Below are 17,404 nucleotides of genomic sequence, written 5' to 3'. Positions count from 1 at the left end.
AAGGCACACCTTTTCTGCACATAAGCAATAATTCCCCACAACGCAGGCACTTATGCACTATAGGGTGCAAGTGTGCCTGTGTTAGAACTAGGCAGCTAAATTTTGCACCAGCGCAGGGGAAACGCAGGGCTGCACCTTATTGTTGTAAATATGTTGCAGTCCTGCGTTTCAGAAGTGGCGGAGTGCGGTGTTAAACCAAGAAGGCTAACACAACGCTCCGTTACTCCTTTGTAAATATGCCTCTAAGTTTGCAAACTTTACAGTCTCTCTGCTTCATGCACAAGCACTTTTAACATGTGCTGCATGTTTTAGGCCCACTGGAATTATGCAGCAAAACTAAGTCGCAGTGTTGACTAAATTTTTAGTATCTTTTGATCTGTTCAAACTACAAAAAGCTTTTTTTTTTAAATCGTCAGATTACGCAGCAGATGATGTATTATATGGCAGAGCCATAATTATGTGGAAAACATTTGCCAACTGGGATACTTTGCCAGTCATGTTTCAACTGCTCTTGTTGAAAAAGAAAGGAGAAGTGCTGATGACAGAATCGGCATGGCTCGGAGTGCTGATGACAGAAACGGCATGGCTCGGGGGCAAATGGGTTGTGATTCCACTTTTAAGCATATTTGGGACATTCTGTGATTGGTAAGGTATCCCACTTTGTGGATGTATTTTAATGTCAATAACTCATATTAAACCTTAAATATATGTGTTCATTGGTTGAATTAAATAACATAATAAGCTTTAACTGGTCGTTGAAATGCCAAACAAGTACTAAAACTTTGGATGTGCTTTCTGGACAGACCTCTGACTCTACCCACTCACGTAATCCTCAGGTTATTCCCACTATCTGATTCTCCTCCCACAGTTCCCCTACTTTTTCCACCCACTTCGTCACCTTCTGATTGCTCTCAGAATGTTGTTAAGAGTTAGCGTGGATGCCTGAGAAGCCTGTGTCTAGGTTTCTTTGTGTATGAATGAGAGGCTGTGGTCTAGGCATCAGTGTGTGTTAAATACAGGGTGTCGTCTGGGCATCAGTGTGTAAATCTGAGGCTGTGGGCTGGGCATCAGTGCTCACCTTTAGACCGGGCCCAGAAAGCGTGTATTAATGAGAACCTGCTGAGTGCACATCAGTGTGAATGAACGAGAGACTGTAGAGTGGGCATTAGTGTGCATGAAAGAGAGACAGTAGAGTGGGCATCAGTGTGCATGAATGAGAGACAGTAGAGTGGGCATCAGTGTGTATGAATGAGAGACTGTAGAGTGGGCATCAGAGTCTATGAATGAGAGACAGTAGAGTGGGCATTAGTGTGCATGAAAGAGAGACAGTAGAGTGGGCATCAGTGTGCATGAATGAGAGACAGTAGAGTGGGCATCAGTGTGTATGAATGAGAGACTGTAGAGTGGGCATCAGAGTCTATGAATGAGAGACAGTAGAGTGGGCATTAGTGTGCATGAATGGCAGTAGAGTGGGCATCAATGTGTATGAATGAGAGACAGTAGAGTGGGCATCAGTGTGTATGAATGAGAGACAGTAGAGTGGGCATCGGTGTGTATGAATGAGAGACAGTAGAGTGGGCATCAGTGTGTATGAAGGAGAGACTGTAGAGTGGGCATCGGTGTGTATGAATGAGAGCCTCTAGAGTGGGCATCGGTGTGTATGAATGAGAGCCTCTAGAGTGGGCATCAGTGTGCATGAATGAGAGACAGTAGAGTGGGCATCAGTGTGCATGAATGAGAGACAGTAGAGTGGGCATCAGTGTCTATGAATTAGAGACAGTAGAGTGTGCATTAGTGTGTATGAATGACAGTAGAGTGGGCATCAGTGTGTATGAATGAGAGACTGAAGAGTGGGCATCTGTTGGAAGGGGCTATCTCAGCGGGCCAGGTTATGCTCACCCGGTCACCCCCAAGACCCACCTCTCCCACAGAACCTGCCGAGTCTTTGATCGTGAGGTCCCCACGGGAAGGACTTCGAGTCTAGGATCGTACACACTGAGCTCACACCACACTACGAACAGACACCACACCGTTGGATTCAAGTAAACAGTTCTTTATGTACGAAATAAAATGAGAAAGGCACTCTTATATACACCGTGGTTGCGGGACCACTAGATCGTTGCAGGTTCGGGAAGGGGGAAGCGGGACAGTCTGTTAGTCTCTGGGACAGTATGAGGCGTACCCTACGCACAGCTCTCAATCCTCGAGCCGGGGGATACGGGATGATGATCGTACTGGTTGCCTCACTTCCGTCGAAACGGCTCAGGTCGTGATGGGGATCTCGAGGGTCCAGACGGACCCGAGTACTCTTCGAGCCGCGACGAGGTCGGCAGGGCTCCGATGGTTCAGTTCAGCTTGAGCCGCGACAGCGTCAGCAGGGCTCGGAGGATTCAGTTCAGCTTGAGCCGCGACAGCGTCAGCAGGGCTCCGATGGTTCAGTTCAGCTTGAGCCGCGACAGCGTCAGCAGGGCTCGGATGATTCAGTTCAGCTTGAGCCGCGACAGCGTCAGCAGGGCTCCGATGATTCAGTTCAGCTTGAGCCGCGACAGCGTCAGCAGGGCTCCGATGGTTCAGTTCAGCTTGAGCCGCGACAGCGTCAGCAGGGCTCCGATGATTCAGTTCAGCTTGAGCCGCGACAGCGTCAGCAGGGCTCCTATGGTTCCAGATCAGTTCGTCTTAGCGTCAGCCGCGATCAGATCAGCCGGCTTCAGGTCCAAGATACAACTGCCCGCTAGCTGTTGGGCGGGCCCAGTTATAGTCCTGTGGCTCTTTGATCTCCGGGCCCTCGCAGGCGGAGGTCTCAAGCCCTGGGGGCTGGTCGTTGGTGAGGTCCGGCGGTTGGCTCTTTGATCCCTTTGAAAGATGGGTCCGGGAATTCCCAGACGCCCAGCGGGTCTGGAGCCAGCCCTCGGGGAGGCCAGAGGGGTGATCGAAACTGGGCCACAGGGGAGGCCCAAAGGTGTGACAGATACCGGCCCCTCAGGGGAGGTCGGAGGTGCCATCGAAACTCCCTGGCTTATCTCACTCGGGGAGCCCTCTACCCCCTGGCTGGGACCGGCGCGCCTTTGGAGTCTGGGTTTCGCTGGGGCCGGGGTCACGCTAGGCCCAAGGAGACAGGGATGTCGGGAAGGGAAAATGGCGTCCGGGCCTCGTGGGGCCTGCATGGTTAGGCGCTCGGAGCCGGGCGAGGAGCGGGGAAGGCAGGCCTGGTCAGGGTTCTCGGGGGGATCTGGGTTTACTGGGAGGGGGACGACCAGGCTCGGGGGGTAGGCTACACTAACAGGGAGGCTGCGCAGGGGACTCGGGGTACAGGCCTACGCTCGCAGGGTGTGAAGGGACAGAGGCGAACCACGCCATGAGGCCGGGTCCAACAGCATCAGTGTGTATGAATGAGAGACTTAAGAGTGGGCATCAGTGTGTATGAATGAGTGACAGTAGAGTGGGCATCAGTGTGTATGAATGAGTGACAGTAGATTGTGCATTAGTGTGCCTGAATGAGAGATGGACATCAGTGTGTATGAATGAGAGACAGTAGAGTGGGCATCAGTGTGTATGAATGAGAGACTGAAGAGTGGGCATCAGTGTGTATGAATGAGAGACTGAAGAGTGGGCATCAGTGTGTATGAATGAGAGACTGAAGAGTGGGCATCAGTGTGTATGAATGAGTGACAGTAGAGTGTGCATTAGTGTGCCTGAATGAGAGATGGACATCAGTGTGTATGAATGAGAGACAGTAGAGTGGGCATCAGTGTGTATGAATGAGAGACTGAAGAGTGGGCATCAGTGTGTATGAATGAGAGACTGAAGAGTGGGCATCAGTGTGTATGAATGAGTGACAGTAGAGTGTGCATTAGTGTGCCTGAATGAGAGACGGACATCAGTGTGTATGAATGAGAGACAGTAGAGTGGGCATCAGTGTGTATGAATGAGAGACTGAAGAGTGGGCATCAGTGTGTATGAATGAAAGACTGAAGAGTGGGCATCAGTGTGTATGAATGAGTGACAGTAGAGTGTGCATTAGTGTGCCTGAATGAGAGACGGACATCAGTGTGTATGAATGAGAGACAGTAGAGTGGGCATCAGTGTGTATGAATGAGAGACTGAAGAGTGGGCATCAGTGTGTATGAATGAGAGACTGAAGAGTGGGCATCAGTGTGTATGAATGAGTGACAGTAGAGTGTGCATTAGTGTGCCTGAATGAGAGATGGACATCAGTGTGTATGAATGAGAGACAGTAGAGTGGGCATCAGTGTGTATGAATGAGTGACAGTAGAGTGTGCATTAGTGTGCCTGAATGAGAGATGGACATCAGTGTGTATGAATGAGAGACAGTAGAGTGGGCATCAGTGTGTATGAATGAGAGACTGAAGAGTGGGCATCAGTGTGTATGAATGAGAGACTGAAGAGTGGGCATCAGTGTGTATGAATGAGTGACAGTAGAGTGTGCATTAGTGTGCCTGAATGAGAGACGGACATCAGTGTGTATGAATGAGAGACGGAAGAGTGGGCATCAGTGTGTATGAATGAGAGACGGTAGAGTGTGCATCAGTGTGTATGAATGAGAGACGGACATCAGTGTGTATGAATGAGAGACGGAAGAGTGGGCATCAGTGTGTATGAATGAGTGACAGTAGAGTGTGCATTAGTGTGCCTGAATGAGAGACGGACATCAATGTGTATGAATGAGAGACAGTAGAGTGGGCATCAGTGTGTATGAATGAGAGACAGTAGAGTGGGCATCAGTGTGTATGAATGAGAGACAGTAGAGTGGGCATCAGTGTGTATGAATGAGAGACAGTAGAGTGGGCATCAGTGTGCATGAATGAGACGGTGTGTCAGGGCCGCAGTGTGCATGAATGAGAAACTGTGGACTTGGCATCATTGTGCATGAATGCACATTTCAACCCACCCACCCCCTTTTGACACGTATTCAGCCTCCTCATGTTCATCGACTAATGAGGGGCGGAGGGTCTATTGTCGTTTCAAATATATTTCTCCCTCCCTGAACTGTATATTTTCCATTCACTGTAATGGGTTCAAACTGTTAAACATCAGATTTCACCCTGATTGATATTGTTGTCAGATCGAGCCTAGTACACAGCACATGCACTGTCTGTTGCAAGGCATGTTGTGACTTAACAAGTACATAAAGGGCTTGGAGCTTCACTTGATAATCATCTGGTTGGCTGGCATGTGGATGAGAAGCTGTGCACTGGGCGGTAGGGTAAATCAATGATAGGCTGTAAAATATTCAGCAATGTACATGATTGAGAATCTATGGGCTTGGAGACAGTGTTTCAATGAGAAGGTGTGACTGGGCTGCAGTGTGCATGAATGAGAGGCTACTGACTGGGTAGCAGCACAGCATGCATGAATGAGAGGCTATAGTCTGAGCAGCACGTGCATGCTGGGCTGCAGTGTGCATCACTGACAAGGCGTGCATTAAGTGGCAGTGTGTGTGAAAGAGAAGCTGTGGTCTAGGTGTCAGTGTGTGGGAAAGAGAAACTGTGATCGGGACACCAGTGGCCAGTGTGCATGAAAGAGAGGCTGCAGTCTGGGTGCCAGTGTGCACGAGTGAGAGGCTATGTAATGAAAGTGAAATACTGTATTTGCTGCTAGGGAGATCATTTTACTGTCCAGCAATATTTACCTTGTGCCTGATTTGTTTGTTTTCCTTCCTCAGTTGTCTCCTTCTTCCTGCTGGTGGTGCCTATCCATCTGACCGTCTCCTGATCACAGACTTAACATAACACCTCTTCCAACAGTGACGGGCTAGGGTGTCCAGGTTAAGGGTAAATGTTTTAAGGCCCTTCCTGTGGCATCCATCTGGTTTAGGCTTGGAAAGGCCAGTTATGGTCTAGGGCCGAAATTTCGGTCCTTAACTGCCTGACGACCCGACCACAGTCCTTTTACCATTTCACCCATTCTCTCACATTCCGTCCATTTTTACTTAACCTAACACCTTTTCCTACAGGTGCCCTTGACCCAGCCATTGTTGTGGTATGATTTCTGTTAAGGCAGTCATTATTCGGTTATACGCAAAGGATTACTCAGCGGTCTGTACTTAAAGCCCTTTGGAGGCTTATAGTTGTTGGGCATATTCCACACAAGGGGGGATTCTGTACAATACTTAACATTGCTTTAGATTGCCTCAAGAGATTGGATACCTGTCACTCCTGGGTGGACTCTGTGAAGTACTTACTGGTGGCTTGAGAGTGCTTCAAGATGCTGGGCTTATATCTGACATGGGTGCATTCCATATAGTATGTAGTGGTGACCACTTTAACAGTGACATCAGTGGTTGGGTTTATGTCACTTCCAGATGCCTCCACATCATAATCTCCTCTGTTGTAGTTCTTCCTCTTTCTTGACTTGCAAGGCCTGGATCACACCTCCAAAGAGATTAGGGATCAGCAAGATCCATTTACAAATCATAAAAAACTCCAATGTGCCACTGCAACACGTCTAAAGCACATATACTCACAGCTGACACCTCAACCGACATCCTTCTCTAACCATGTGAAACAAATAGACTTGCCACATACTGGACCACTCTGAAAGAGCTTTGGCAATTCGTCAAGTTTAAAAAAAGCGCTACAGAAATACTACGCTACAATACGATACTTAGCAGCAGTGTGCATGAATGTGAGGCTATGAACTCAAAGCATAGTGCATAAGCGCAGGCAAATGGACTAACTATTTATTGAGACTGTGGATTGGGCTGAAGTGTCTATGTGAATGAATGACAGGCTGTAGATTTGTAGCTTGTGCATAAAGGAGAGGTTGTGGACTGGGCGTTAAGTATGTATAAATGAAAGGCTGTGTAGATTGCAGCTCATGCATAAGTGAGAGGATGTGAACTGGGCTTCCCCTGCAAAATGTAATGAGGGGGCATCAACAATGGCAATTAAAAAGGAATTCGTGTAGATATAGAAAAAGTTGTGCTGAGCATGGGTCCCTTGTGTGATGGGATTCCCAGCACTCCTACGGTTGTAGGTGCCACTGTTATGGTCCATGATTTACCTCCAGGAAGACACTCTCTTACCCGGACCTGGGGAGAGGCTCATCCACAGAGGCAGACAGCTTGTCTACCTCCATGGTCCTGTGTTCTGAAACAAATAATATCTTTCATAAATTGAAGGTACGCAAAGGACACCCAATAAAAGGTAGCAAAGCCACAATAATCCCTGCTTCCTTCTTGCCAGTGGGAACATTTAGCTTATATGCCATGCAGTATGGTAGGCTTGGTGCAAATACTGAAACTGTATGAACTTAAGCCTGGGACACCACAATGCTCTTTCACATATTGCATACCTCATCCCTTGCAAGTAGGTACTGGCAAAGGAGCTGAGTACAGTGTTACCGCGTATTGCAGGTAAGGGGATTCTACTAGTCGGCTATGCTGTGCTTTGTCAATTTAAGCTGTGATTTGTTATGCTACAGTAAGAGAGGCTCTGCAGTGAACAATATGTTCTTGATGTAACTAATTTTTGGGTCTTGCCTGGCGTTGAAGCGCATGCGAGAGCTATAGTAAGCAAGATTTAGAAAGGGACTTGAATCCCCACCCCTCTTTCCGATTGGCTTGTGTCATCTGTTATAGTTAAAGGTAGGGTGTGATTGGATATCGGGCTTTGTTGTTACCGACTTTTGAGACGGCCATGGCGACTGGCCCACGCCATCTTTGTTTCGGTAGCTTGTTTTAACAGTTATTATTAAGGATCTTGAAACTTAAGGAACAATCACACAGTCTCCACTTAAGGGCAGCTATATATGTATATAAATCGCCATCCTCGTTGAATTACGAATGAAGTTATGCCCGCAGTCTCCTTGTTGTAAAACGTTTTTTAAAAATCCAGTCCAATTCTTAAAAGGCAATGCACAGAAATCCACATTCGATGATATAAAACATCCTTTAATGTTTTCCTAATTCTATTCATACATTTGCTAGGGTGAGTGAGTGGCAGCAACTTCAAAGCTCCAGCAGCACGTTTTACTACTTGCTCTGGTGCGGCCAGCAATCCGTGCACCAAGCGAGCACAAGTTCGCCAACTCCTTGCACGTTTCACAGGACCCACCGCGCAGGTAAGTTCCTAACAGTAAATTAAGTTGATTCACGTTTAGTGTTAACTTGTTGGCCTTTCATATATAATGTGATCTCTCTCACCGGTATTTCAGTCTGCCAGCGGTCAGAGCCATCTGTAATATTTTAATTTGTTTTGCAACATTTTATTCGGTATTTACCCAATCGGTATTTAAGGAATTCACAAGGGTGCAGGGGGTGTCACTTTGACACCCTCTAACACCCCCAAAACGGCCATGTGTGCAATGTGGCACACAGACATGCCCTAAGGGCACGTCTGTCTGTCACATGGCACATGTGTACATGCACAGATGTGCATGTACACAGGAATCGTTTTTTTACCATGGATTTGTATTCCATGGTAAAATACCGATTCTGTAAGCCATGTGCAGCCGGAACATAGGCTACCTACATCACATTTTCGGTAATTTTACCGAATCGTTATCATTACCGAATCGGTAAATATTACCGACTCGGTAAATTTACCTATTCGGTAATGATAACGAATCGGTAAAATTACCGAAAATGTGCCCCTACATCTCCATGGCCCTTTACCGATCGGAAACGGCCGAAAATCGGTATTTTCGGCCGATTCCGATCGGTAAAGGGCTACCTACATCGGGCCCTTAGTCTCCCCGGGCCTAAAAATAATATGTCTGTCTGTAAAGCAACTGATGCTCATGTAAAGTGCTCTGATATCTTCGGGTATTGCACTATATAAACAACAAAAAATTGCACTTTACCATTGATAAATTCAAATAATGCCTACACTAAAAAAAACGTTAATATCGCCAACATAAACGTGTTCACAAGATGTAGCTCTAGGTTAAAAATCCCGTGTACCCAGAGTTGCTGCTAATCGTGAAACAGGAAAAAAGTTCACAGATAGCTGCCGCGTGTATCATCCAGGTACTGTCAACATGGCTCGGCTCCAGATAACATAATCAGAGCTGACGAGTGGCCTCGTCACACCGGTTTGAAAGTGGATTACCCGGCAGGATAAGGCAACGAGAAAAAGGATACAATCAAAACACCAGCGAGTAACAGTCGTGAATGAACCTGGCACTGCGTGGTGTCACCGCAGAAACATGGTATTAAACATGCTAACCGAGTCCCACGGTCTCGCCTTTGATTAAGTTAAAGCCATTTGGTTTGTTAATGGTATTGTATAGCAAAGCAAATGGCGTTAACTTAAAGAAAGTCAAGGCCTATTGCATTTTTAATGCTTGTTCTTGTAGTGTTTTATATCACATGTTTCCATTTTTTAGCAGTGAAATGATGTGGTACTGTAGAGGTCTGGGCCCTTCTTTATGAAATGGAGCGATCTAGTGGATGATCTTGATTGCGGTACGATTATAGAAGGCCAGACTGGACTAGATGAATGTTCTTTTATGCTGACCGCATACATTACACAATTACATTGTGCTCAGATTCTCAATACCTCAGAAGGCCAACACGTGGAATTGGCCTTTCCAGGTTTTAACCATGTGGCCCACAGTATTAATAAAGATGCCAGCAATGAGCATGTTACTTACTATTTCCCCAGCATATATCAGGCAGCTGCATGTCTTCAAAGTGGTTACCCTCCAGATTTTATTTATCTTGTTAGGGACCTGTTTTCAAGAAAGGTGAAACTACAATTGTCCACAGTGAAGATACATTAGCACAAGTCAGTAACTTACAGATGCTATTGCTGCTAAACCTGAACACTAACTGGATATTGATGCCAGTTCTAATACACTCAATCATTGGGAATTTTAAAGGGAGCACACTATGATGATGAAGAACAAGCAGTAGGCGTAAGGGGACATGGTGTTCATGGTATCTGACACGCACGGATGAACAGATAGTTATACACAGAGTTCCATGCTAGAAGCTGAAGGCACTAGGCTATTGAGTCAGCTTATTTTGTATAGCTATTTAGAAAGGTTTGACGCAAGGTCACAATGGAAGAGGTGTGGCGCCGCGGCCAGGGCGACTGACGCTGGAATCTGGGGACCACGGTTCGATCCCCGGCTCCGGCAGCAGATCAGCCCAGCACCATGTGACTCTGGGCAATAGCTCGCTTAATCTTCCCGACGGCCCCCCAGCGCCTAGAGACCCTGACGGGTGATTGTGCGCTTTACAAATGTGGACTTTACTTTACTTTAGCATGCCTAGCTTATTGCAGCCTGGTTTTAGAGCAGGAGTTTCAAATTCACGTCTTGGCGTTCCAGCTCTTGTCTTGGTCAGCGCTCTCGCCACCTCAGCTCTCTCGCCACCTCAATTCAAACCTGTGATGCACCATTACCCCATAAGACATCTATATAGCTCTGAAAGTTCTCCTCTACCTTGGCATGGTATGCGCTGCTATGGAAATGTTGATACCCATACTGACCTGCACTCCGAATCGGAGTCACATCACTAAGTCATTCACACAGCTCTCATGATGACCCTCTGTCAAAGAGCTCTGACAATGCCATCTGTCCTCGCTTGTACTGTACTCTGGTTTCATAGTAATCAAATGTTTACAGGATTATCAATAATGAGATTTTGTCAATGCCTTACAATGTAAACTTGAAGCACAGCTCACTTTAAATAGCTCAGAGGTCAATGTACTTGCTGCTGCCATCTAGTCTAAACCCTGAATGGGCTGATGCATACTTTCCTTTTTCTATGTGAGTAATATGAGCACCCATGAGTTAGAAAACAACATCACCACTTTTTACCACCTCAACGTAAATTAGTAAAAATTGTGAGGTTGGAAAATGGGGTGCATATGGAGGGTTTGACCCAGTGGTGGGAATGGGTAAGTGTGTGGTGGAAGGGAGTGCTTTAATACAAAGGTTGTGTCTCAGCTAATCAGGGATTCATGCAGTGGCGACATGCAGATTTCAGATTTCTCACAGCTGAAATGCACCTGGTGCAAAAACAAGTGCATAGTATTTAAATCTTGTCTCGCTTCGGTTTTGGGCAGTCCGTGCCAGTTCAGTGTGACACTGGATAGTTCACGAACTCCGAAGACCAGTTACTGAAGAGAAAAGATGCCTAAACAACAGGAGCTGTACCTACCATGGTTAATGATGAGCAAGCTAACAGCTCACGTGCAAACACAATCTGTTAATGTTTGCAATGTAAATCATACAACACACATCACGTAAAATATTAGAACGTTTCTATAAATCTTTTTACAAAATGTGTTTTCCTTTAACATGTGAAAATTATGATATTAATACGTCACATGATAACACTGCACTGAAAAGTACATATTAAAGGTGATAGTTTCAAACATGAACCATTAGTGAACTAAGAGGCAAAATAGTTGTCATATAGACCTTTACTTGCTGGGATTATTATAGCCTTTACAGACTAATGGGGTTACCCAATCAATGTTCAAGGACCTGGGTAAAGTGTTATAAGAATAACAACTGGATCCTGACAGCTGTCGACAGGATAGGAGCGTTTTTCCCCATGAATCAACTGCAGTTTAAAGATCTACAAGAGTGATTGCTTTCCCTTTTGAAGGATGTTAAAATCGATCCCTTTTCCTTTTGAACTGATACATTCACATTGGATGGTATTTGGTCTATAGATTACCAAACGTGCATCCTGATTGATTTTTACACAGCCCCCTGTCCTGAAGAAAACTCGCAAGCGGAGGTTGTAAGTTGCCCTCTACGCCTCAAGCCATGGCAAAAAGCCGACATATACCACCAATCCTGGGCCTGTCCTACATTATATTTCACCGCCCCATCAATAGATGATGCATTTCTGTGCTTAATAAAAAATAGATAAAAAATGACGACCAAAGAATTGCTTTGTTGACAGGCAGAACCACACTGGTGTACTTTCCATTAACAGCCAGTGTTGGTGATAATTTGTTGAAACTACCTTCTTTAAATTGCCCATTCTTTGATGCCTGTTTTCCCTATTTACTCCACACACGAGCACCTATTCTTTGCACCCTTCCTCTTGAGCAACCTCCAATTCTGATGTATTGATATATATGGTAATGCCTTTACCAGTTTGTTAACAAGAGTATGTAAAATGTACTTCTTTACTGAAAACAATGTGGTTGTTTCTTCTGTCTCCCTGGTGCGTACCTAAAAGTATTTATTTCTCTCATGTATTTATCATTTAAGCTACCAAGCATATTTAATTAGAGAAATTTAAAAAAATCGCCTTGGCTTGCCAGAGGAAAACGTTTAGTACCACTTGTTATTCTTATTGGGATTATTATAGGTCAACATTATAGTCTAATAAATCAGATCAAACAAAATCTGTTATGTACAACTAGAGATTATCACCTCACATATTTGAAAGTGCCCTGAAATACAATTATGAAGAAAAACATAGTTTTTTTTTTTTCACAACAGATTTTATTAAAGAATTCAAGCAAGGCAATCAATGTGGCACCCCACAATCAGGAGAAACCACCAAGCATTTGGATATATTACATCTAGCAGGATCAAAGGTCGAAATGAAAGCATCTCAAATCTCATTTATTTGTAACAGCCCCCTACCCCATCCCATCCCAACTCCCCACCACCCTCAACTAATTCCATCCCACAATCCCACCCTAATCCTGTGCACGTAAAAAGGGGGAAAAACAGTGTTGTGTGAGTATAGTGTATCCGGCAAGGCGCAAGACACAGGCCCATGCAATGGGGGAGCTTAGGGTTCCTCTTCGGGGTCGATCGGGGGGTCCAGTGGCAAGTCCCTATAATCGGCCCATCTCTTCCATATCTTAAAGTGCTTCAAAAATCGGGCGCTCCAGACCCATACAGAAATCTAGTCCCGCTTTCCATACACACAAAGGAGGTGCTCGTTCGTCTTTCCATGCCCGTGCTAGGTCTCTTTTGGCTAACACAAGTCCCAGCAGCAATAGATGGCGCTTATAGCAGTTCCCCCCCACTCCTGCAAGAATATGGAGCAATCCCAGCCGGTGAGTGCGGGGTAGGTCCCAGTGTAGCACCTCAGACAGGCAATTCCACACACCTCTCCAAAAGCCAGCTATCCCAGGACACAGCCACACCGTATGAAGCAGTGAGCCCATCTCCGTCCCACAACACAGGCATTCCGGCGATTCAATCAGTCCCGCTTTCTAGAGGCGTTCACGGGTAAAATAAGCCCTGTGGAGAATTTTAAATTGAATAAACCTGAGCCTCATTGCGATGGCAGCACCTCGTGGGGATTCCAGGGCCTCCCGCCAATCATCCTCATCCATGGGACCAACATCTGCCTCCCAGGCCGTCCGCAGGGGAAGTAAATCAGAGGCGCAATGAGTGACCATCGTTTGGTATATCCGGGATACTTTTTTGTCCCCGAGATCACCCATGAACAATTTCGCCTCAATAGGGCTGAATTCAGGGAGCGAGTCAAGGTCGGCAATGTGTGGTGTTAGTGCATGCCGGAGCTGCAAATACCGGAAGAATTGGGACCGTGGCATGCGGAACTCCGCACTGAGGTCCTGGAACGACTTAAGAGCAGTACCAGACATCACATGGCCCAGCGACGAGATCCCGATCGCGTCCCACCCACTGAAACCCGACAAGGAGGCCAGTGCAGGCAGTCTACCGTTACGCCACAGTGGTGTTTCCGCAGTCAGCTTACTCCACCAGCCCATGCGCTTCAGAGCCTGACGCCAAACAAGGAAGACCGTCTTCGTGACTCTGGGCAACTCCCGCCGCAGCCGAGCAGAGTAGAGGAGCATGTGAAAAGTGTTGTCACCCATCCGTGCGCGTTCCAGGGCATAGGCCGGGTCACCCCTATCACCGTACCACCAGTCATTTAGGATGAGCAGGTGAGCTGCTTGGTAGTAGGATAGGAGGTCCGATGTGGCGAGGCCCCCACAGTAAGTAGATAAAAAGCACGTACGCAGCGCCACCCTGGCAGAGCCCCCAGCCCATAGGAACCGCCCCAATACCGAGTTCACCTGCCGAAACCACGAAGTCGGGACCGGATGGGGATAATTTAGCAGTTGATATAGAAGGCGTGGAAGCGCTACCATCTTAAAGATGGCAGAGCGGCCAAAGATATTAAGAGGCATTCGGGACCAAGTTTTCACATCGGCTTGCACTCGCTCCCAAACCGGAAGGACAGAACGTTCCCACGTGAGGGTCGCAGATTCCGACAGAAACACTCCCAGGTATTGCAGGCCAGTGGTCGCCACCTGCAAGTCCAATGTCCAAGGGTCCGACACTGTGCCACCTCCAAGGACCCACAGGGTAGATTTACTCATGTTCAAATATAGGCCCGAGACCTCCCCAAAGACCCGCATAATTTCCAACACTCGCGGCCCGGAGCGTCGCAGGTCTGTAAGGAAGAAGAGAACGTCATCCGCGTATAGCGCGATCCTATCAGAGAGGCCCCAGGGCCACACAAAGCCACGCATCTGCGCGTCTATACGGACCCAGGCGGCCAACGGCTCCATAGCAAGGGCAAAGAGGTATGGGGATAAAGGGCATCCCTGCCGGGTCCCCCGGCCAATGTGGAAGGTCTCCGACACCGCCCCTGCAAAACGCACAGTAGCAGTGATGTCCGTATAGAGCAGCTTAATATATGATAGAAATACGGGGCCCAGGTTAAGACGGGGCAGGAGCGCGAACAGAAATGTCCAGCTCACCGAGTCAAACGCTTTGTTAATATCCGCAAGCAACAAAGCCGCCTGCGCACCAGTGGCCCCCATGGCATCAATCACAGCCCACGCGCGCCGAATATTATGGCGTGTAGCCCTGCCGGGCATAAAGCCCGATTGATCGGGGTGTACCAGTTCCGTGATATACGGAAGCAACCGATTAGCCAGGGCCTTGGCCAGTATTTTGGCTTCTATGTTAAGTAGCGAGATAGGGCGATAAGAGTCATGCCTATCAGGGGGCTTACCCGGTTTCTGGAAAACCACAATCTCGGCATGACGCCAATCAGGCGGCAGCCTACCCTGTGCACGCGCCGCTTCAAGCGCACGCCGAAAGTGGGGCCCTAGTTGCGTGTGGAACTTTTTATAGAATTCACAAGGGTAACCGCTCGGTCCGGGGGCCTTGCCCGCGTTAAGCTGTCCCAGAGCGTCTCCCAGTTCTTCCGCTGTGAGAGGAGCATCCAGAGAGTTCCTGGCTTCGTCAGACACAGCATTAGGGGGTAGGTCATCAATGAATTTAGCCACCTCCTCGCCCGATAGGCTATCACACGGAGCGTATTGCGTCGCAAAGTAGGTTGCAAAACTCGCCGCCAGGCTGGCGGGGTCCGTGATAACCACTCCATCTTCCACAATAAGACCAGGCAGCGTGTCGGGTTTGGTGTTATATTGGCACAGTCTATAGAGCAGGGAGCCCGATTTGTCCCCCCATTGGTATATCCGGCTCCGCGTGGCCAGCCACGCCTGCTTGGCCTCGTCCAGTAGGACTGACGTGTAGGATTGCTGTGCCTGGAGAAGTAGCCGCACGGCAACCTCGTCCCCACCCCCCGACTCCGCCGCTCCAATGTCTCCACCAGAGCTGCAGCCATCGCGATCGCCTCACGACGCCCACGACGAGCCGCAGCGGTCCAGGCAATATCTACTCCTCGCACAGTGGGTTTCATAGCCTCCCATACCACTACTGCGTCCACATCCTCAACCAGGTTCTCCCGCCAGTAAAGATCAATGGCTTCCCGTAGATGCTTGACATAGCTAGGCTGCTGAAGGTGCCACGAGGACATCCTCCACCGAAAGGGCTGACGTCTCCTAATGAGTTCTACTTCAAGCAATACTGGGGAGTGATCAGACAGTCCCCTCGGCAAAATCTCCACTGCACGCACCCTGCACATACATAACCGGGGAACAAACATATAATCCAAGCGGGAAAAGGAGCCATGCAGAGCAGACACAAACGTATATTCGCGCGCAGTAGGGTGCATATGTCGCCAGGCATCAATCCAGCCCACTCCATCACACATCGCTCGCAGCCTAGTAGAAGGAGGGGAAGGGGAGGTCAGCCCACTCAGTTCTCGGCGCCCCCTGCGGTCCATACAGACGTCCATAACCTCGTTCCAGTCTCCCCCGACCACCGCCAGGGACTCCGGGATATCACTCCACACCTGGAACAGTCTCTTAGCCAGGGCCCACTGCAGGGGGGGGGGGGGCATAGACACTTCCCAGAACCACGGGCTCCGTACCTACCATGCCCTTGACAAACAAATAACGACCCTGCGGGTCGGCCCATGTCTTCTCGTGCACAAACGCCACCCTACGATGGATGAGGATAGCCACCCCTCTAGATCCCCTGGTAAAGCCGGCATGGTACACCTGTTGATAACCCAATCTCTGCAGGCTGAGCACCTTCGATCCCATCATATGAGTCTCTTGAAGCAGAAGCACATCTGCGGCGGCCCTCTTTCCCCAGCGCAGGACAGCCCCACGTTTCACTTTGTCAAGCATCCCCCTCACATTCCATGTAACTACTCGCAGAGACTCCAACGGGAGTCCGTGTATTGTATCAGCCATAATCAGATGGAGGCCACCATGAATGCCCCTGCACCCACACCACCCACCACTCAACAACTGCATTTCCATAATGAGTACGTGCACCCCCCCCCCCCTATTTCCCCGGAACTCAATAACTTCAGGGACAGCAACCGCCATTCCCTCCTCTAACCCCCAAACTCCCTCTACTGCAACCAGGTTCATAACCCCCCCTCTCGCCTCCCAACATCCCCCCCTATACCTCACAAAACCATGAAGCATCTGTCGCGGCATGGGCACTCCCAGGCCCAAAACGTAGGGCCTAGGACCAACCATACCAATGGATCCCGAAACTTGAAAACCCAGTTGTCATTACCCCCCCCAACAAGTCCTACCAATGTAGGAGAGGGACTGCCCCCAATCTGCGGTCCCCGAGCCATCTTCACCCCCCCATTTCAGGTCACCAGCACAGTCTCGAATGTCGCGGAGGCATCAAATAGGCCACAAGTCCAACGGGCCACAGCCGCCACCATGCTAGACCCCGGGAGCCACCCCATCAAGTATGGGACACAGAGTACCTGAGTTCATCAATGTCACTTCCCAGATTGGTCGGAATCTTCAGTTCTGCCACCTCCATGCGCACCAGAGACGGAGGTCGACCGCTTCCGTGATCGGGACCGTCGATTCCTCTTGCCCTTGGGCGGTCGCTCCCCCGGCTCCTGAGACGATCCCCTCTAGGAACCCGGATTCAGGCCCGGTTGAGCATGCGGCCGCAGCGCCACCGTTTCATCTGTCCACCTGAAGAGATCTTCCGGGGAGTCAAAAAACAGCGTCTTGGACTGAAAGATCACCCTCAGGCGAGCCGGGTACAGCAAAGAGTACTGGAGCGGCAGGCCCCGCAGCTTCGCCTT

The 17,404-nt window shown here is 48.5% G+C and overlaps 1 protein-coding gene across 1 annotated transcript in view; it reads left to right on the top strand.

The window, feature by feature from the left end:
• The window catches only part of LOC144828029 (uncharacterized), a 37,977-nt gene that overhangs the window by 4,159 nt on the left and 16,414 nt on the right, over positions 1-17,404 (top strand). The window contains exon 2 of the mRNA XM_078686169.1: positions 7,949-8,082. Coding sequence (XP_078542295.1) covers positions 7,949-8,082 — 134 coding nt within the window. The remainder of the gene's footprint in view (positions 1-7,948; positions 8,083-17,404) is intronic.

The sequence above is a fragment of the Lissotriton helveticus genome, chromosome 4_1 (assembly GCF_964261635.1).
Source record: "Lissotriton helveticus chromosome 4_1, aLisHel1.1, whole genome shotgun sequence".
NCBI classification, from domain to species: domain Eukaryota; kingdom Metazoa; phylum Chordata; class Amphibia; order Caudata; family Salamandridae; genus Lissotriton; species Lissotriton helveticus.
This window is presented reverse-complemented; position numbering and strand designations above follow the sequence as displayed.